Source organism: Triplophysa rosa, linkage group LG16 (assembly GCF_024868665.1).
Source record: "Triplophysa rosa linkage group LG16, Trosa_1v2, whole genome shotgun sequence".
Taxonomy (NCBI): Eukaryota; Metazoa; Chordata; class Actinopteri; order Cypriniformes; family Nemacheilidae; genus Triplophysa; species Triplophysa rosa.
The window spans coordinates 6,927,199-6,949,087 of record NC_079905.1 but is presented as its reverse complement, the minus strand read 5'-3'; the positions used below and the strand labels follow the sequence as shown (position 1 = coordinate 6,949,087).

General features: G+C 39.2%; 3 protein-coding genes across 6 annotated transcripts; 1 reads left to right on the top strand and 2 right to left on the bottom strand.

Annotated features, from left to right (window-relative positions):
• Nucleotides 1-1,262: 1,262 nt before the first annotated feature.
• On the bottom strand, nt 1,263-3,419 carry LOC130567120 (proline-rich protein 15). Its single transcript, XM_057355038.1, has 2 exons — nt 3,080-3,419; nt 1,263-2,751 (listed from the first exon to the last, which is right to left on the bottom strand). Exon 2 carries the CDS (start codon nt 2,739-2,741, stop codon nt 2,355-2,357), a length of 387 nt encoding a protein of 128 aa, XP_057211021.1. The 5' UTR covers nt 2,742-2,751; nt 3,080-3,419; the 3' UTR covers nt 1,263-2,354.
• A 5,919-nt stretch (nt 3,420-9,338) lies between these two features.
• Nucleotides 9,339-12,537, top strand: tril (TLR4 interactor with leucine-rich repeats). The gene has a single exon (XM_057355037.1). The coding sequence runs from the start codon at nt 9,668-9,670 to the stop codon at nt 12,005-12,007; it is 2,340 nt and encodes a 779-aa protein (XP_057211020.1). The 5' UTR covers nt 9,339-9,667; the 3' UTR covers nt 12,008-12,537.
• A 1,471-nt stretch (nt 12,538-14,008) lies between these two features.
• Nucleotides 14,009-20,865, bottom strand: creb5a (cAMP responsive element binding protein 5a). Of its 4 annotated transcripts, none has more exons than XM_057353933.1 (11): nt 20,262-20,864; nt 19,081-19,150; nt 18,797-18,890; nt 17,264-17,367; nt 17,001-17,185; nt 16,396-16,471; nt 16,091-16,171; nt 15,188-15,493; nt 14,896-15,117; nt 14,700-14,799; nt 14,009-14,596 (listed from the first exon to the last, which is right to left on the bottom strand). In XM_057353933.1, exons 2-11 carry the CDS (start codon nt 19,132-19,134, stop codon nt 14,460-14,462), a joined length of 1,359 nt encoding a protein of 452 aa, XP_057209916.1. In that variant the 5' UTR covers nt 19,135-19,150; nt 20,262-20,864; the 3' UTR covers nt 14,009-14,459. The 4 variants fall into 4 exon arrangements, with proteins under 4 accessions (XP_057209916.1, XP_057209919.1, XP_057209917.1 ...); XM_057353934.1 differs by having other exon boundaries at nt 14,010-14,596; nt 14,896-15,096; nt 20,262-20,863; XM_057353935.1 differs by having other exon boundaries at nt 14,473-14,596; nt 14,696-14,799; nt 20,262-20,865.
• Between the last annotated feature and the right edge of the window lie 1,024 nt (nt 20,866-21,889).

Here is a 21,889-nt window from a genome sequence, read left to right as displayed (position 1 = left end):
GTTGCGTACTGAGCCTGCTCGCAACGCAAGCGCGTGCAAATGACAACACGACAGGCGGAGCGCGGTTATTCTGACCATGATTCTGACTGTTATTTTTCTCATTTTGTGTTGTGTATAATTTAAAAACCCCTCATTTTTAATAAATGTATATGGGATACGGTTGTGTGAATTCTGTCTTTTATAATGATTTTACTTTTTTATTTTTCACATTAGATAAAAGATACTGTGTCTCAAGTAGAAGCCGATATGTGAGATGTTCCAATTCAGCACGAGCTCGCTCTCTAGTGGAAGTTTTTGACAAGGTCAAGGAAGGTGTGTTTGTGTGAATATAAGACTGTTTATTATGTGACGAACAGCATTTTCTCATTTCTTTTGTATTACCACACCAAATTATGTTTTTGTGTCTATGTTAAATGTGTTTTTTTTTTATGTAAAAAATACAGAAAGATTTCTGTGAGAGGGGCCGTGGCCCAAAAGGGGGCACCAGCTGACCTCCAAGGGGGTCTCGTGCAAGATTACCAATATTTTAAAATGAGACAAAATTAGAATTTAAATACGTTTAAAAAACCTAAACAAGATATTTCTTATTATTTGGCCATTTTTATAATGAATAAAAATTTTTCCAGTTTAATGTCAAGCTCTTAAATATTTTATTGGGTAGAAATTTTGATGTTTTGTATGTGGGGCCTTTGAATATTGATAAAATATGTTTGTACAGTTCTCATGAAGTCTATGGAAAGTCCCCATAAGACATGGAATCCCAACATATCTCTGTGTGTGCTAAACATATAGGCATTTCTAATTAAAGTTGACCCCCAAACCAGATTTAATCAGGAATGAGGTCATAAGAGAATATCTGAATACTTCCTGAAGCAAAAATAAAACCAGCTACTGGCAAAATAACCAGTATGACACACAACAATTCTGGAGTGCACTGAAGAGCCACAAAGCCTGATTGAAAAATCTCTGGTTTGCATTACTTCTTGTATGTGCTAAAAAAAAACTATTAGTAAAAAAGACAATGTAGTTATTTTGGCACTCTCTGGTTCTTTGAGAACTCATCTTTAGAAGTCAGGAATGTTGTGACACAGGGTTGATGAGGTTAAAGAAGACAGCCTAGGGCACGGTGACGAGCATTACCACACGCTGATGCATACTGTAGCTCTAATAATGACCCATTGCTGTCTGTTTACCCCACCTATAACAAACACTCACATACACGTAAGCACATTCATGAGCAATGACACCTCAGCACATGCAGTACAAACGGAAGCCTTCGTAGATAGGAAATCATCTGTTTATTTAGAATCTGGTAACACTTCCCAAGGCCACATCTGGCAAACAAACACATAAAACTAAAGTATTTTCCAAACCAGTATATTCCAAACTTGCCTAATTGCACTGTAACCTTTTTTTAATGCTTTAAGAAACAAAATTATGTTTCAACAATTGTTAGATATTATTCACACAAACAGGCAAAACCTGCTCGAGTGTTTGAACATCAAAGCTGCCAGATTTGCAGTCATTGGGGAGAGACTTGTATACTGTAATTTTTACTACAGTAAAGGACTTTAGACAACTTTAAAGGTATTCTCATCATCTTATCAATATAATAAAAAATAAACTACTCCAGACTAACAGCTTATCGTTCAGTTCTATCACTTTTTATCACCCCTTTCATCCATAGGTTTGCTTTTCAACATTATAGAATTAAAATCTTTGGTTTTTCTAATAAAAACAGCCTATAGTAATAGTGTTGCTGTTGTATTATTGCTAACTCAACAGCATCAAGCTGTCTTTCATTCAATAAACCTAACTAGACAAAAATAGGCAAGGGCTTGTTGTATCAAATCCTTCTTATGCTTAACCATCCTGGCATTTGTGAATATCTTGATCTTCTATCTTGACTGATTGATGGATAAGATAGACTACCCCCACACATTTTGTTCTGTATCATCCAAACTATTAAAACAGTTGCTGTGCTTCTGCTTACACATGCAACCAGTCGGATAGTATTAAATCCTTCTCATTTAAAATCCTTCATAAAACAGTGCATGTAACAACACAAACACACGCGCGCGCGCGCGCGTACAGTGCAAATTATGTACATAGCCTATGACATAAAGCTTTAAAAATGTCTCCTTCACACAAAAATGTTCTATTAAAATGCAGGATGTCCTTAATCCATAAAAAAATTGAATCATGTTGAGCATAACCATCACGAAAGCTACCCCCGTTATTAAATAAGTGCATTGATCAGTCAATGTTTCAACATAAAACTTCATCAGGAGGTAGTGCCGTTTAATAATGTTTTAGCTCTACCATCAGTTGAAACCTCGGTTGTTGTCCATCCATCAGCGCTTTGATTGGCTTTCGGATGCTTTGGCCGCGGCAGGTGTCCCCTCATCACTGTTCTTCGGCAGACCCACTCGCGTCCTCCGTCCTTTCTCTTTGAAGCGACCGGAGCGGGACACGGTGAGCGAGCGACGGTTTGAGCTCTCGCTGAAAGTTGGCTGAACCGCGGAGTCGTCGTATGTCTCGTCACTAGGTAAGCAGTTGCCTCCTTCCTTTGTACATGCCGGTGTATTTCGTCGTTGGTCGTGCTCAGTGGAGGGGTGCTGTGTGGACCCCACTAATTCTTGACCGCGCAGGTCCTGTTCCAGTATCGCTGCCGATTCTCTGGCTGCTTTCCTTCTCTTGCCCACGAAGGACCTCCACCAGGGCGCAGTTTTATCCGTCATTTAAAAAAAACTAAAGAGAACAAAAACATTACCACCTGTTCACACTTGAACATAATACAATAACAGTGTAACAGATAACCCCATACTGTGACGTAGGCAATATGAACAAAAATAGATGCGTTTTGTTAGAACAACAGCAATCTGAGATTTATTTAAGTAAATCCTTCAAGCTTGTTTGAATATACGCTAACAAAATGAAAACGACTTATTTACAGAAACAAGCAGCGTCTGATATTATTGCTCTGCGGTGAAGAACAGGTTTAAAGCATATCAAGAGAGTTTACAGGGGATGATTCACGTCACAAACACGAACCTGATCATCAGCCCGAGCGACTTACCTGGACAAGCCGGCCAAAAGTGATGAGAACAAGATAAACGCAGCCCGAGGTTTCTTTAAATGACAGGTGTGTTTAGACAAAAGACAGCAAACTCCAGATCCGCGGTCCTCAGAAGAAATCACGGTGCATGAAAATCATCTCTCACTCCCACGTATCCAAATAATCAACCAGTGGCAAAGCAGTTACGCTCATAACGCGACTGAAAGGTGATATTTTTGTCTTCGAGAATAAGTATTATCACAGAAAACATCACCTGGTGTGGCTTCGGGTTATGCTACGTCACATTTGAACGTTTGAACGTGAAAGACTTTATAGTGCCGTCGCAGTTTACAGCAGTACCTGAGAGATTCCACCTCCGAAACTACATGAGAGCACCTGTCCCCCGTTATCATTGGTCGGCCGCGCTGGGGATCGGTCACGTGACGAGAATTCAGGTAATTCTGCTATGGTGGTAGGCTGGGCTTGCGGTTGCCCGGGCAACGAACAGCGAGTCTCTTTTTTCTTCATTGAAACTTTTTTCTTTCTTTTTTTCAAGGTGGGGAGCATTCTTGCGTGATCTAAACAAACGGGCCCAACCCTTCACTACTATGTCAATGGCTATTGATAGCATAAATCTGGAAATTAATCGAGACTTTTCAGCTTAAAACAATTACAAGTCTGACAATGGCAATATCGATTTCACATAGAAGAGTGTTCCCACTTCATACCGGGGAGAATTGTGGGAAATAGTTGACTGATGCTGCTTTCCAGTCTTGCTTGTTACAGAGATGACAATGGAAACATTATGCTTGACTGTCATTCTTTAAAACCCCACATGAATATAGAATGCAGTGAGTAGGCCATTGCTGGAGCAGTGAGCGGGCTACTGTGGTAGGTGATGTTTACTGTAGTTGACTGACTCATAAAATATTTATTTTGTATATTTAAAATGAGAAAATACAAAGCATTTTAATCTTGATCAGTATAGGTTTACACTTGCAGACTTGCATTGTTTGAGAGAATCCCTGTAGGGTTGAAATCATGCAACATTCCGTCACTCCCAGCTTGTCCTGGAGTAAAAGTTTAATGCTAAACAGAAATATGGAATGATGGCAGTTTCAGGCAAATAACTTTACACATGTTGGCATGCAGTTAACAGTCGAGACTACCCACAAAGTTTTCTTTCAGGCTTTTTTGTTAATTTGTTTTCTCACATGTTTTCTCGCACATCTTTTTCGGCAAGACTCTAAAACACACACACAAGTGTAAGGGATACAATAGTAGAGATAGGTACTTTTTGACTTTTTGTTAGTTCATTAGAGCATCTCTCAAATGATAGATCTGCAACTTTGAAAGTATATTTATTAAAATTAAAGTATTACTCTGCTCTGTATATTGAAAATGTTAAGAAACATCTCCATTTTGATGTTCAACATAAATAGTCATTCTATGAATTAATAACATTCAGAAATGTAAAAAATATTAATTTAATCTGGTATCACAATTGGTATCACAAATCGGAATTGGTATCACATCGGCAGATATCACTCTGAATTATCTGTATCTAGTATGAGTTCATCTCAACCTTTTTTCATTCAAAAGCACACAAACCATTATAAACTTAACATGCCGTTTGGTCAGAGTGCTAAGGTATATGTTGCGTTTTAGTATAGCTCTTTGATGGGTGGCCTTCAGGGCCATGCTGGGGTCACCTGAGAGACAGATGGAAATGTCCTGGTTTCGGGAGAAGGTTCAGTTGGTCACAGGAGGGCTGACCAGGAATGCCTTTTTAGTTATAGTTTACATGCAAAGCACACCGAGAGTTGATCTAAGGAATGCTATCTCAGTTTCTTCACACTTTGAGATTGTGCCAAGTTTGATTAAGAATGTCATTTATAGAAGTTTCACATTTGCACGTGAAACACAGAGAAAGAGCAAGAATACGAGTAATCACATCCAGTAAGACATATCCAGGAATGTGGTTTCCGCTTTATCATTGAAAAGTATGAGAAAGATTTTATGAGATAAGTGTTTTAGGTCTACCTGCCCTGCTGCATGCTTGGGGGACTCCCTCTCTCCCTGAAACCACACAAACATATAGCCACCTGACCTTAACCAATGTGCATTTTACACCATCACGTTCGGGATGTGCAAAACTACAAACCAACACACATGCATTGTCAATTTATTTTTTCCTAAAGATTGCAAAACATTATTTAATACACATTATTGGAGACGCCCTAAAGTGATAGTTCACCCAAAAATGAAAATTCTGTCATCATTTACTCACTCTCTTGTCAAATCTGTATGATTTCCGCAGAACAAAAGATATTTTGAATAAAACTGACAACCGAACAGCACCGACACCCATTCATTTCTATTGCATGAACACAAAACCAGTGCCGGTTACCAACATTCTTCAAAATATCTTCTTTTGTGTTCTGCGGAAGAAAGACAGTCAGACAGGTTTAAAATGACAAGAGGGTGAGTAAATGATGACAGAATTTTCATTTTGGGGTAAATTATCCCTTTAATTTAATTCATTAATTCAACACACATACGTCACACAACAGCACCCGTTCCAGTATTTAGTTATGACTTATGAGTAAAACATTTAGCTGACAGAGAGAGAGAGAGAGAGAGAGAGCTATACCAATCAGTCAGTGATGAGGAAACATAGAGGCAAAATATAAACAAACCATTGAATGATTTGGGAAAATCATTTCACTCTCTGTGTATGACAATACTGAGGAGAAACATAATTCAGGTACAGCCAGAATATGTGTGCGAGGCATGATTTGATGGAGTAACTAATTTATTTTGGGCCCTTTGAATGCATATTTGTCAGTATATACTGTCTGTACTGACATACATAAACCCGGGCCTGCAGACATAATGCACTGCTGAAGAAGCAACAGGTGCACCATTCAATGTTTGCCTCTAGGTGTTTGATTTCAAATGGACATCAAAACAAAGGCCCGGCTGAAATATGGTTAGCACATCATCTCTCTCTTTTTGCTCCACCACTCCCTCTGTGCGTCTTTTCTCTCTTTCTCTTTGAGCGTGAGAGAGGAAGAGAGAAAAGCAGCCTGTTTGACTGGTAGAGTGGGTCTCATTCAGAAGCACCAATTTAGCTCACCGTACAATGTGTTTACTTTGTGTGTGTGTGAGCGATTGTGTGTATTTTTGTGTGCCCATGCATGTGATAGTTATTCCATTGTGCTTGAATGACTAGAAATGAATGAGGTGACATAAAAACCTTTATGGTTAAAATATGTTTGGCTGTATGACGGATTTTCAGATACATATAATTCATATTTTAATATTTTCGTAACATAAATAGCTGCTTTCACAACAAAACACATAATTACACCCTCTCTTGTTCAAATGAAAATTCATTTAAAAGGACAGTTCACCCAAAATTACAAATTCTGTGATTATTTACTCACCCTCGAGTTGTTCCAAATCTGTATAAATGTCTTTATTCTGACGAACACAGAGAAAGATATTTGGAAGAATGCTTGTAACCAAACAGTTCTTGGCCGCCATTGACTACCATAGTAGGAAAAAATATAATTTCATAAAAAACAAACAATCTTGCTTTCCTAGATTCTACAAAATATTTTCTTTTGTGTTCAACAGAACAAAGAAATGTATAAAGCAATTTTTTCTACTATGGTAGTCAGTGTTGCCCAAAAACTATTTGGTTACAAGCATTCTTCCAAATATCTTTCTTTGCTTTAATCAGAACAAACTTTATACAGATTTGGAACAACTCAAGGGTGATTTCATTGCAGGCAGAATTTTCATTTTTGGGTGAACTGTCCCTTTAAGTCATTTAAGTGGTTTAAAACATCATAGGCAGCTGTTTACTAACATCTTTCCTAACCCTGGTCGTTGCGTGATGTTATGATGTCAAAGTTCAGGGATGAGAAATGCGTCAGTTTTAGAAAACCACCAGCAGATGGCACTGTTCACATTTACTCAGCTGTCCTAGAACTGGCAAAAGCACAAAAACGAACAAAAAATCTTAAGCTTGTGTTCTTTTGGATTCTTATCAGAGTCGTTTAAAATCTCAGCTTGGACTAGTTAGTCTTGCGTGCATTCACAAACAAGTGTGTTATCAAAAAGAGGCATGAGATGAAAGAAGTCATTTGCTAATGATGTGGAACATCAAACTCACAGATTGCTTAGTTTCTCTCTTCCTTTCTTTCTTTCCCCCCTTTACTTCTCTTTTGGTGTAAAGGTTTTAATTGTCTCCAGATGTGACCCCACTCGCTGGTAATGCTCATTTGTGACTGACTACTATGATGTTTTAGTAGATTTCTTCCATGCCTTATTTATTGCAGTTACAGTGATGGTGGTAAAACTTAACACCAAAACTATACATGAAGCAAATTCACGCTGCAGTATGAGAGAAATGTGTTTCAACACTTATGGCATAAAATGTGTGAGGCTTTCTGAGAGAATGCATGTGTATACAGACATGTATTCTTGGGGGGTTACTTCTACCCCGATACATTCCAGCTAAACCATGGGGTTCGGCTCAAGTAAGAGATCCAGATGCTGGCGGTAACCACATACTGCACAACATTTGGATTATAGTTACAAAAATGTATTCTCAGATGTTTGTTAATCACAATAGGATTAGTGTAGTGAAACCACAGACACACACATACTTTGTAAAGGGCAGCGGGGAGTTCATGTCTGTAGAGCAGATCGAGGTTAAAGAACTTAATGACCCAACCAGCTGTTGCTCATGTCAAACCCTTAAATCTCCTTTTCTGCCTCACTTATTAGCCCCCTTTTCTCTTGTTCTCACGACAGCTTCTGCAGACAGGCAGAAATGGACATGAATTTACACACGTATTTATCACAGTGAAAGACACAAAATACATGCTATAGTTATGTTTACAGTTGGATGTGAGTTTGGATCTTGCGTCTGGTTTGTGTGAATAAATGATGGTGCGTGAATGATGTGCTTTCATGCCAAGCTGTTGTTCATCAATAAGGCAACCACATGTGTTTCCAATAGGCAACCCCTTGCTTTCTCTGAGGAGACCGTTACTAGGAGACATACCCCATTAGAGAGACTGACAAGAGATGTGTTTGTGTGTGCGTACATGTATGTGTTTGTGCTGTGAGCTGTACTAGCATATTATTTGTATATTATTTTAGCATATTATTTACAAGGGATATTATTTGTGTTTCTGGTATGTGTGACTTTGTGTGTGATAATTTTACAGCACAATACATGAAAAATGACAATTCTAATACACAGAGAGGTCATGATAAATACTCCCCCTTGTGAGCTATACGATACGTTGTCTCACAACAAGTTCTCGGTTATATCTCTTTCTCACAGTCTGTTCTGCTTTTTTCACTTTATAGCTGGTCCTTGTTCTCTCTGCTTTGCATATTTATCATGTTTTCTCACCATTCCACATATCTTTTGCACTTTCTGTGCTCTGCCACAGCTAAATTTGATGGCATGTGTTTCATTGACACTTGAATTTTGACTTGTCAAAAACGTATACATGTATGCACTGTTTTTTCATGTGTGGCTTTGCATGCTTCAGCTGGCAAATTCATAGAAAAGCTGGACAGGAAATGACCCTCAGGGTTGTGAGGGTTCCTCAATGGATACACATACACATGAAAAGACTTCCATGAACAAAGATGCAAGTATTTGTCATTCCACAGTTTGCCAAGCCATTAAACAGCAAATGTTTCAATCAGTTCATGCAATCCCATATTTGGTTTCAATTGTTTTGTCAACATCCTCTGTTTGTGCAGTAAGTCATTTTCTCTGCTCTTTGCTACACACCTCCTCCACGCCGCCTCTCGATGTTCTTACCTAGAAGGAATATAAAACATCTGGACTTTTCAACTTGGACGTTATTTACCGTGTTGGATTTTAGAACACTAATGAAAAATTCAATTACTCCACTGTAATGTTTCTTTGACAAGCCATTTGTTCATGTAAACTTCACGTTTATGAAACTGGGGCTTTTGTACTTGAGTGATGTCAGCCCACACGCCCAAGAGAGCACGCTCCACACTGCTTCCCATGACCTGGCACAAGGCCTGAGACAAAAAAAATCGTTCTTTACTTTTCTATTTTCGCCTCCCTGCTGATGCTTTTTAAACAAGCAGTGGAGTCCTGGATCAAGCCCCCAAGGGACCTTCTTGGGAATGAACGTCTGCTTTTTCTATACCGGATTGTATGTGTGTCTGTGTTCAGCAACTGCACTGTCCACATCTGGAGGGAAGAGGGGAGGGGTGATCCATGCCTGAACTCTGAGATAGGCTATGGTGTGTTTGTGTGTGTGTAATCTGCAACAGATGACTGTCGGGGGGGATGAGAGGATCTGACGAAGGCAAATGTTTCCTCGGTCGAAGCCACAGCCTCGGTCTGCTGCATGGACAATTAAATACAATGCAATTGTGCTTTAACTGAGTGCAACCTAAATGTCTTTCATCAGAGGGCGTTGGATCCGTAATGGTTGTATTACGTCTTCATTTCCACCCAAGGAAGAATTTGGCGAAACTTGACTGCAGCCAAGGAATGCACTGATTGGATAAAAGTGTTGTTTGCGCTCCGGTGGAATGGCATATTGGTTTTTCTGTAGCTTTCTTTTGTCCTGCGGCGGAGCGCTGATATTTCTCGCGCCTGTCTGCACCGTTTGTCCGGAGCCATGCGACTGCCAGCACGCGCAGCATATCGTTTGCGCAAACCGGGGTCTGCGCGCGGTGCCCAAAGCGCCGCAGGTAGAGCGCGCGGGCGACGTTCGCGTTCTCGGCCTCGCGGGAAACTTCATTCACAATCTCAGCGCGTTTGACTTCGTGCGCTACAGCAACCTTATGAGGCTCAATCTCCAGTTCAACCAAATAAGGAATATGCACCCGAAAGCCTTCGAAAAACTTTCCAAGCTGGAGGAACTATATCTGGGGAACAACTTGATCTCGACAATACATTCTGGAACTTTACAGTCATTGAAAAAACTAACAATCTTATACAGTAATAATAATGAAATCAAAGATGTTTTTCCTGAATCTTTTAGTCATTTAAATAGTCTTGTCAAACTAAGACTTGACGGAAATGCTATAGAAGTCTTAAAAGAGTCTGTCTTTAAAGGTATGACAAATTTAATGTTTCTGCACTTGGAATCGAACCAGCTTCACCATATTGACAGAAATGCATTCACACGACTGAATAAACTGCAGTTTTTAAATTTGTCAAACAATAAACAAACTGAGCTGCATGATATTTTCATGTTTTCCCATCTGAAGTCACTGGTGACTCTTCTGCTCGCAGACAACGAACTAAGATACGTTGGAAATCACGTCTTTCAGAACTTAAAAAGGCTCACCAAGCTATCACTAAGCCGTAACAAGATATCAAAGATAGACAACGAGGCGTTCAAAGGGCTCTCGAGGGTCAAAGAGTTCACGATTGACAGAAATGAGCTGACAGAGATACCTGTTGGCCTACTGGATCCACTCGAGCGCATTGAACACCTCGACTTGAGCGACAATCTCATAACCCGAGTGGACCCCGGGGCTTTGAACCTCTTATCACATTTGAAAACCTTAAAATTGAAAAACAACCGTCTCACGAATCTCTCCGGTGGTATTTTTGCCACCAACGGGGTTCTGTTTCATGTGGACCTTAATGGGAATAATTGGACGTGCGACTGCCAGATGGAAAAACTCAAGAGTTGGATGACGGAAGCACATTCTCAGGGAAAGCTGTTGAGCGTGTTTGTGCGGTGCCATGACCCCCCTGTTTTGGCGGGAAAGTATTTGGACTACGTTAATAATTCTCAGCTGGGTAATCTGAGTGGTTTTTGCGAGTCTGAACATCTGTCCCCACAGCCTATGGAGAGCCGTGGATCAGTGGTTAAATCATCGATGCTCAAGGAGAAGAGAGAGGGGGAGAAGAAAACAGTGATACAGGGTGATGAAGGGCGGCAGGGGCCTGCGACGACCGTGGAGAGAAAAAAGAGGAGGAAATCAACCAACACAAGGACTCGAATCCCAAATGGGGAGTTTGGGAATCTTATGAAAACGGAGAATAGCTCATCGTTGGTAAATAACACGGATTTATTTACTACCGAGCCCACTTTTGTGACAGGCCATAGTGTGCACAACCACAGCAACAAACAAGAGGTAGTGACACACTTTCCCTTCGCTTCGGCACCACAGGAACAGTTCAATCTCCCCTTACAAGACAAAGCAAAGCATCATGACTTAAAAACAGCAGCGATCACAGATGCCTGTCAGTTTAACCGTTACTCTATCCTGAACGTCAGCGTAAAAGATGTCACCTCCGATACAGCCACAGTGCGCTGGAGCACAGTTCCTGACACAAGTCTAGTTAACAGGAAAGAACTTACGTTCCGTGTTTTATTCGACCGCTTCGGGCACACTTTTCGTTTCCCACGCTACGTATACACAGACGGATCTGACAGGGCAGTGACCCTCCAGGAGCTATGCCCAGACTCCACCTACATCACCTGTGTGGAGAGCGTAGTGGGCGGGGCTTTGTGCCAGGTTGCTCCCAGAGATCATTGCACTGGATTTGTAACACTTTCACCCTCGGTGACAAGTGAGGTCAATATACAGCTCATCACAGTCATAGCTCTGGCAGTCAATGCCCTGCTACTCCTTCTGGTGGGCGGAGTCTGGCTGGGGCGTGTTCTGAAGAGGAGGATCAAAAGGAGGAAATCATCTGCACATGCTCATGTGCGTCACATGTACTCTACCAGACATCCGTTTCGTTCTACTGTGGCCACTACCTGTGTGTCTTCTGAATTCAGCGGTTACCAGAGTGGCAGGCAGTTGGCTGAAGAAGGAGATCTCATCCAGTTCCCTGGTGAACGTTTTTTTGACAACAACCCTGCACGAAGAGATGATGATGTCATAATGCTCAGATACTCAGACTAGATAAAGTGGACTTGTGTGTGCACATACAGTTTTTGGTCAAATCATTTTGACACTATGAGTGACCGCAATATTATAATCATTAAAATGTGGTTCTGAAAGTCAAACAGAGGAAAGTGATCTCTCTTTTTCTCTTATTGTGTGTGAAATCTCCAGATCATAAGATTTTGTTTGCTTGCTTGCTTTATATATTTCTTCTGTAAGGCTGACAAAAATCCTTGACTTTGGAATGAATGTATTTATGTCTTTGTTAAGAATATAATAATTATTTTACTCTGTGCAGGTATACTGAAATATCAGGCATGTATGATGGGTTCAAGCACAAAAAAACACATTATCAAATTTCAGTAAACTAGTTAACGTCTATAATTTTTTTTACCTGCAAAGTGAATACTAACGATATTTTGTATGTAATGGTTTACATGTGTTTTTATTTTCTAATGATGCAGTTAAAACCTGAACTCAACCTATCCTTGTACGAAAACGCCATTTTTACATCTTACCAGAAGAGGGCGCAATAAACCACGTTTTCAAACAGCTGACACGCCTTCTTACTTGATGAATCATTTTCTATCTGAATGTGCATTTAACTGAGTTTTACTAAAACAATCTAGAAATAATTCGGATAGTTGCAGAAAGTAATGAAAGCACATATTTGTTTTGCAATTTTGAATGAGTTTAGAATGAACCATGTAAAGAGGCAGAAACCAGTTAACATAATAAGAGCTTTTAATTAAAAATGGCCACAAAGGTGTACAAAAATAGATAACATTTTCAGAAAACTGTACATGCATAATGCAGTTAAAACCTGCAGCATTTACAAACATTTAAACATTTCTAGATTCATAATTCCATACTCCATAATGAATAGCCATTTGTTTATGCTTTATGAACCATTTTTGAGAAAAGATCTTGCATGTAATTTCCAGGAAATGTCAGTATTGACATTTTGATTGTCATCAAGCCGGCTATTTTGCTATGTGATTAGTAACAGAGGACTAATTGAAAGTTGGACAAAATGTAGGCTAGTTGATGCATTTCTGTTATTTATAGATGTTTGCTCTATATTAAAGGATGTATCTTTATTTGCATGTAATGCATCTTTGTTAGTATGTTGAATCCAAAATTCACTTGTGATATTCTCAGTACTTTTAAGGTAGTGTGATACCTAATATTTAAAAAAAAATTACACTTTGACAGTATTTACAATAACAAGATACCTACATCATCATACATTTATAAAACTAGAGATTTCTATTTACAAGTAGCCCTGATTCAATGCCTTTCACTCGGCCCTGCAGTTATAGTTCTAGAACGTAGCGCACACAGCTGTCCCTGAAGCGAAGGATTTAAACTAAAAGTGGCCAAGAGAGACACACATACACACACCTCTCACACACACTCCAGGAGTGAAATATTTGATAAGTCTCCCTGAGAAAGATCAGCTTAAAAAAAGCAAGGAGGATTGTGAAAAAGAGACACAGAGACATGAACAGAGTGAGAAACTTGAAAAAATGAAGTGAGAGAAAAAGGCCAGTTTGTTTTCCAGCACTCTAATTCATCAAAGATCAAACTTCTGGAAACATCCAGCTGACCCTCAGCTTATTACCTGAGATGTCAAGGCTCAGAAATATAAACAGACTAATGAAATTATCTGATCACAGACGCATGATATGTGACCCTGTCTGTGAAATGCAGGCTAAAGTATGAAAATTAAAGTAGTCATAGTTAAAAAACGAATATTTTAAAATAATTTAAGTGATTCTTTGGGGGTGGGAACATATAAAATGTATTAAAAATCCAACAGTTAATTTCTCTAAAATTATATTTTTATAGGCTATACCCTTAATATTTTTGGTGAATTCTAATAGAAATATTTGAGTTACTATGATTTACTTAATCTTTTTACTTACATTTACTCAATTTAAACAGTATATTTCATTGAATTCACAGCTTAAATGTTTTTTTAATGTAAATTGTTTCACCAAAAAATTGAGTACATCACAAATAAATCACAGTGTAGATGATATGTGTTTATCACTGTAAATGATAGATTATAATATAGGATTTTAGGAAACTTCTATTTTACTGAAATTAATGCTTTTAAACACACATAATAATTGATTTTATTGATACTATGTTTTATTATTTGCAGAAAAAGTTTCCTAAACATTGATTTTAATATTTGACATGGTCTAATTCAGTCAATATTAAAGACATAAAGATGATATTTTGACAGAATATTCTTCATGTAGAATAATTGTATGTCATTTTAAAAAATGAATTTAGCTGGGCTTTCACAGGCAGGGTCACATATGATATGTGTAGATTTTCTTCAATTCAGTAAATCAAAGTCTCAGTTTCCAGATTGAAGATTTTGATGATCATTTATGCTTTCGCTCATAATGCCCTAACCACATGGCTTTCAAGATGTGTGCATGTTTTTTAATGTTTGTTATAGTTGTGTGTTGTTAGCTGGGTGTGAGTGTATAGTGAGATGAGTGTGTGGTAGGGTCGAGCTTGATGTTGAGATGCTGTTGTGTTGGATGGCCTGTTGCTGGACAGGACTTCCTGTTGGGCTACCTATTCCACCTAAACATGAATAATAAAAAAGAATCCAAATGAAGACTTTATGTTTGACAAACGATATAAAATATAATGTGTGTGGAGAGCAGAGAAAATGATTCTTACTGACTCTGTGTTTCTCGTTGTCTCACGGAGACAGGACAGTCTTCATGTGCAAGCAGAATTTGCTTCAGCTGAGTGACTTCTGTCCTGAGGGACGTCACTTCATTCTGAGATGAGATGAGAAAAGAAATGGAATGTTTGCAGGAAATGCATGAACATGCCATGAACATGCCATGAACTAAATTACATGCGTTCACTTGTACCTGTAGCTGTAAGTTAGTGTGAGTGAGCTCCTCTGCTTTCCTCTCCAACGACGACACCCAGACCTTTCTCTTCTGTCTGCACCGCGTAGCAGCAGCTCTGTTTCTCTCCAAAAACTTCTGTCTGCGCTCATCCGGGTCGTCTTCTGCTGTCCGTCTGCGTCTTCCTCCGGTGGCTGGTGGGGAAGATTGTGGAGAGTGTGTCTGTTTTGGTGCAAAAGACATCTATAAGACACAAACAACCTTAGTTATGATGAATAATGTACTCTAACATAAATGATTGTGGCTGTCATACCTGTGCAAGGATTGGCTGATGTGAAAGGGGAGGGGCAGTCTGTTGGGAGGAGCCAAGATGCAAGTGCACAGGTGGAGAGTGATGCGCGTGGCTGTGATGTGATTGGTCTTGGCGTTGATGTTGATGCGTAAGTCTTTGTGGTGATTGGCTGTGGCAGTGCGGTTGGTATGCATGATGGTGAGGTGCGGATTGTAAGTGCGACATCGGCTGCTGTCGTGATGACATCACGTCCATCATGTGGCAAAGAGGATTCTGACTGCCGTTGGAAACTGCAGGTTGGCTGTGGCTTGGCATGACCTTTGACCTCTAAAGGATTACATAGTTGGAGAGATGAATCAGAATGATCACAGACACTCAAGCACACAAATATACACACATAAGCTCATTGAAAAGGAAAACGCTGCCAAAAGCGAGGTTTGTTTTGCCAACTTTTCGAAGGCTACAATCTGCCATGTGTTCTGCTTCTAAGGTTTCCTGTGTGGTGATTGTTTGCGATGGTGCGATTACTTGTCAATTGTTTTTCAAAACATGCACGAATCTACAAAGAGTCCTTTGAAAAGTCAGATGATAACCAGGTCAACCTAAAGCCTTTGGAATTCTATCTCATTCGCCTTCACCTTTAGAAAATCTTCTGCATGTTTAAACGTGTGCGTGTATACATTTCCAACACGATAGATCTTCTGACGAATGCAGCTTTTTAATTGGTTAAACCACAACGTTGCCTATACTGCATGTGTATGTACGCGTGTGTGTGTGAATTGGATAATTCAATCAAGATGTCTACTTTGGTTACAGAGCACTGTGGGATAAGTAACCCCTTTCTGACGTGTAATGTTTCTATAGAGACATCATAATCCTGTAACCATGGAGTCAAACAAAGTGAGAAAGTATTGGAGGCAGTACCTGAAGGGAGGGGCATGGGCCTGAGTGCGTCGGGCCTGGTATGCCAATTATACTGGAGTTCATAGACAACTGCGCCTCCAGCTATAATTTCAATAATAACAAAAATAAAATTCTTGATCAATAATAAAATGAACGCTATTGCATAAGATGAGATTGTGTGCAGTTATAGTTATAATTAAGTGATGGAGACCATATTTAGGGTTATGTGTTATTTCAGTTAGCTCTAATTTACTTAGAGTCAGTCAAAATTGAAAATATTTGTTATAAGAAAGAGAGAGGGAGAGTGCTTGCAATGCTGCCCTTACATTCATTGCTGATGTCCCAGGAATTGTGTTAGCCACAGAATGTGTCTGTCTACTGTGTAGACAGCTTGGTGCTGATCTAAAATCAGTCAACGGGATACATAGATACATAAGACATAAACTCTTTACAAACAGTGTAAAAATAAGGATTATATTGCATAAGCTGCACTAAGAAGTGAAGGGGTTAGCAGCCAGACCCTGAGCGGAGTGTATCTGTAACTTCTAGAGCAGAACATTTCAGGAATAAGACAGCAATAATGGTAAAGGTCTACATTGAACATTATTGTTTTATTTCTAAGGGGTGTCACAACATACCGATATTGGCAATAACAGTGATATTAAAAACCACCATTATCAATATTGTGTTAATTCACACATATTGTAATATCTGTTCAGCACATTTAAAATGTTGGCTTAAGAGTGTGATTCATTGACCAAATAAAAGACAAAGCACAAAATAAAGATAAATTTGCATCATTAAAAACTGTTTTAGATATTGTGATAATATTGTTACAGTGAATTTGTTTAGCCACAATAACAGTGTAGTGAAAATCTGATACTGCGATTGCCCTAGTATGAATGTAAGCATTAGTTATGGTAACACTCACTGTTCGTTAGACGTTGAGTAAGTGGCTGTACATTGAGACTGGGGCTGTGAGCTGTGTGTGTGGAGCTGATTCTGGTTCAGATGGGCCAGAGCGCACTGCTGATGTTGAAACGGATGATGTAGACCCTGTGGATGTTGTGTCTCAGTGCACGGTTGGTTCTGACATGATGCTTGCACAGGAAAGTTCTATAAACAAGAGAATATTTAAAATCTTTTGTAGAATTTCTACTACCCCATTTCTACCACCCTGTTTCTTTCTCTCACCGGTTTGATGCCCTCTACCTCCTGTGACTGGTTAAGCTCCAGGTCAGTGAAGAGACCCACTTCCTCACAGTCCCGTAAGAAGCGGGTCGGAGTTGGAGTCTGGTCTGCATGTAAAAAAACGAAGACATCATTTTTTAGTATATGCAATAGTGAAACCATGTCTTAACTTGTGTGTCTTAATCACTATTGTATGAATATATAGGGCTTTGATGTTTTGTGTATAAATATTAGAGTTCTGGAGTTGAAAGTCATTGAAATGTATAGGATATGACATATGAATATAATTATGATACTATATATTACTAATACTAATACTATAGGTTTATTTATTGAATATTAGGATTTAAATGTGAGTAAACCACACACATAAAAATATTTATAAGATATGTAGATATATAATATAGACTAAACACATGTAAACCGAGTAGGCCAAATAGTTTTCTCAAGGTCATATTGTGAAAACCTGAGATCAGTAGATCGGTATCAAATAACCTTTCAGGCATTTTAAACAAATGCAGAAAAAACAGCCTTCTTCTCAATGTCATGCGGGAAAGAGATGTCTAAAGTACTAAACTATCTTCTGACATGCTGAAAAAAATGTTCAAATTAACCCTGTTTCATGAACATGAGCCTGATTTTGCTCTTGTTGTTTTGGTAATTTAAAGGTAGTCTAAACGAAGCTGTTTTTACAGGGCTACTATGAAAGGGGTCGGAGGGTGAAGTCCTTCTTTTGTTTTTTATGTAAATGTGTCTGTCGCTGCAATGATGGCTCACAGACCCCAGAGGGTCAAAGGTCGGGCCAGTGTTTATATGTCAGTCTTTGGGTTTCCAGGGTAACAGACATTGTCTAAATCCTAAATTAGGAGAGATGGAGAGCATGATCGATCATGACATACACATATACATTCTCACGTTTACACAAGCTCTTATATCACTGACTAACCATAATTGATCCTCACTTACGAACCACAAACTCAAACCCCTTAAAACTCCAGAGAAACTGTATTATTAGTATTGTTTTTAAGACGTAGACTTTAAATAACAGGGTAATGGATATTTATATAAATCAGACATCTTTAACCTTTTTCAGGCTTGTGATGTATGGAGAGATGAAGCAGGGGCCCCCTTATGTACAAACTGTTGCAATTATAGTGCACTTACAGTATAGGGATAGTTTTCTTTCATCATTAACTCACCCCCTGTCATTCCAGACCTGGATGCCTTTCTTCTACAGAACACAAAAGATATTTTGAATAGTAATGGTAACCAAACAACATTGTCCCCCATTGGCTTCCATTAAGAACCACTCAGACATTTCTCAAAATATCTTTGTGTGTCACAGGAGAAAGAGTCATATACAAGTTTTGAATGACAAGGATGAATAAATTTTGAAATTTTATTTTGGGGTAAACTATCGCTTCAACCTAGTCTCAAGTGTAGTAGCTTAATGTATAGGCCTATATGCAATGTATTAAATTGTAATTACATGGCACTGTATGCGTGTTATTGTATTACTAGTTGACGTTAACCTACCTGAAAGTATATTGTCACACTTAATAGAAGGAAATTTGAGGGTCATCTCATGTTTGTGTCTGTGGATAATAAGGTGATCTTCTCTTTGGAATCGCTATGAGAAAAAAACATAAAACAAGGTGGGCAATTTCTTGGCATGTTAGATATTAAATAATATAATAACAGTCTAATAATAGTTTCAGACATGTAGAGTTTGTGATAGCACCATTATAATTCACAATAATCCTGGGCAACAGTGATTACAGACAAAACTGGATATCAAAAGACAAACAGTTTTGACTTACCTGGGAGCATCCAGGAGCAGTGCATACATATGACCTTTCCTGATCAACATTCATCACTGAGACCTAAAAACTAAACATAAACACGAAACATACTTTAATAGCTTTCCTCTGTATTTTGTATCTATATTTTGTTCGCATTTTCCTGCTTGAGTTTGGGATATTTCTTGTTGTCTGCGTTAGTTTCTCTCTCAGTCATAATCATATTAGCAATATAATATCAGACAAATGCAAGAAACACCTTCAAAGATACAGAAAAAAAACAATCGTGTTAAATATAATAAAAAATTGGACGTCATGAGGTAATTCAAATGATTTTTAACTTGTATTCGGATGTCCCATCATTATGTCACAGTCTCGCCCAATAAAAAACCCCAGTCTTATAGCGTGAGCATTCCTCTGATCACACTGACGTCATCCCAGTCATGACATCATCATCATCATTGAGTTCAGCCGGGGCGATAGTTTGAATTGGCAAGAAGAGTTAACGGTGCGCCCGCTGATAACGTTTACAGTGCTAAATCACGCTGTCTAACTGGCCTGCAGAATGACGTAATGGCGAAACCGAAGGACTCACGCGGTGCCGAGAATTTTACTAACACAAACACCTGAGACCACAAACTCGAACCCGAGGCTATGTCCAGTGTGTCAGCTCAAAGAAAAAAAATGTTTTAAAGTTGACTGAATCACTGTGTCAACTTTGGAGCACGCTTGTCTGTTTTAACAGGCAGATATCACGCATTGTCCCAGTCGGGAGAAAACCTTTTCTCTTATCCAAAACAAACGCAGACACTCAACCCAAAACATACACGCATACATACACGTGTGCGGCTTGCAATGAAAAATACATTTAAAATTCTGATAGCCCTTGAACCACTAGCTGTCAAACACACTAAGCGTGTTGACAAAAAGAGTAATGGCTTTTTACAATGGCAGTTCAGATATCTAAAACCTTTTTTGTGCTCATCCTCCTTTTGCCTGTTTGCTTGGTGCTGTCACACACCCTCAAACAAACACTCTAACCGTTTATAAACATCTCAGTAGAAAACCGGCACTTTGACACATACTAACTTGACACAACATCAGTCGCAAAAATCCCATACCACTCTATAAGACACTCTGCTCGTGTTTTCAAACTGTGCGTACGAGCGCGAGTGTAAAAAAAAGCAGTAATACTAACTTACCCAAATGCACGCAGACTGAGACTAGCGACGCTCCTCGCGCTCGGACTAAGCACGCTGAAGTGAAACGCGATTACAATATGATCTATTTACAGAAGCATTACATCACCCCGCGGTGACGTCACGTGGGATTCCTGAACTTCTAAATCATTGCGGTCCGCTTTTTAAAAAGGGGAGGGGTTTCAGACAGCGCGCCCACGCCCACCTAAGCACGTTGTGGGCGTTCGATTCGTTCATTGGCGCGCTGAGCAAGAGAGGGGAAAAGGAGGCGGGGCTCCGCTCGATGCGTGCTGCGCCAACAGCTGTCAGGAGCTGTGCGCGGGACGGTCCCGATTAGCGAATGGTGTGTGTAAATAGAAAGACGAGACGGAGGAGGACGGGACAAGTATGAGCGTGTTAGCTCTTGCATTTACTTACACAATGACACAAACAGTCAAGGTGCAGGGTCGAGGTTACGTCCATAAACCTAGTGAAGGCAACTGGCCTAAACATTACCTGAAGAAATAATGTAAAACCCTTCCAGGACTCAGGAGATGCCATAGTTGAGGATATTAATCTACTAATTAAGTATTTCGTAGTTGTAGATTTACCTACAGGTGCAGTGGAAAACAGGTGGAATGAAAAAAGGCAGGTAATCTAGACTGAATTTTACATAAATGAAAATAAATAAATATCCTAATAATGACTTTAAGCGAAGATTTCTGCTTTCTGTAATTTAGAATAACCTGCCATTAAAACATAGATGTCTGTAACAGAAGTTATGAAACTGGACATATATGGAGTAATGTAATATGAACAATTTCTGAATTTGACAGATAGACACCTCTTAATATTGCCTTTTTTGTGAGTTAGGGTCTGTGCATTTAATGTTAGAGGTGAGTCGGGTGGTTCAGAACAGTGTGGTCCTTTTGTGTTAAATGTAAAAGTGGTTGTGGGAGAGAGGGATGAGAGAGAATGATTCATTAGTCTGATCTAACGCTGAATGCTAGTAGATGTTTCCTCAGCAACCCCAAAAAACAGGAAGTGTTGATGTCACATCAGGCCCCAGCCTTAGTTGACTCCTACGTCTTTGAGCATGAATCATCAACACACATACACAGACAATACACCAGAGAGCATGTACCCACAAGTCTCATATGACATCATCCACGTTCCTCTCATGATATAATTAAAGGAACTGTGTTAAGTCCTTTACCATTTAAAGAATACACGGTGAATGTGATGACCGTTTTTGAATTGACTGTATCTGAATGACAGTCTATTTAAAAAAAAACTCAACTGAAACTATCTTTGATGTTGTTCAATCAAATGAGCTGACCTGCATGTTCTCATATTTACTAGCATCTGGCATTGACCGCTCGGACCTATCTTGTGTGAGGCAGATGGTTGCATTTACGAACATCTGGCTAGCTTTTCCTAATGGCACTGAAACATACATGTACGTCACATGTCTGTGAGCTTGTGTGAGCTTTTACGTACAGTTTGATTCGTACATAAGCTCAAATCTCTGTACTGCATTAGCACAATATGATGAATCTGAAAATAAATTGTTTTCTGCATACCAGTTGTCAGTACTTGCTTGCTATGGAAAATATTTAGCCATTTACTCATCTCTCACTTATTTACACAGA

Bases quoted from the DNA above. Each gene is read 5' to 3' on its own strand.
- creb5a (XM_057353933.1), bottom strand. From the start codon at position 19,134: ATGAATGTTGATCAGGAAAGGTCATATGTATGCACTGCTCCTGGATGC. The intron at 16,472-17,000 runs GTGAGTGTTACC...GACTGATTTTAG, and splicing joins TACTCAACGTCTAACGAACA to ATCAGCACCAAGCTGTCTAC. The intron at 14,800-14,895 runs GTACAAGTGAAC...ATCTCATCTCAG, and splicing joins ACACTAACTTACAGCTACAG to AATGAAGTGACGTCCCTCAG.
- LOC130567120 (XM_057355038.1), bottom strand. From the start codon at position 2,741: ATGACGGATAAAACTGCGCCCTGGTGGAGGTCCTTCGTGGGCAAGAGA.
- tril (XM_057355037.1), top strand. From the start codon at position 9,668: ATGGCATATTGGTTTTTCTGTAGCTTTCTTTTGTCCTGCGGCGGAGCG.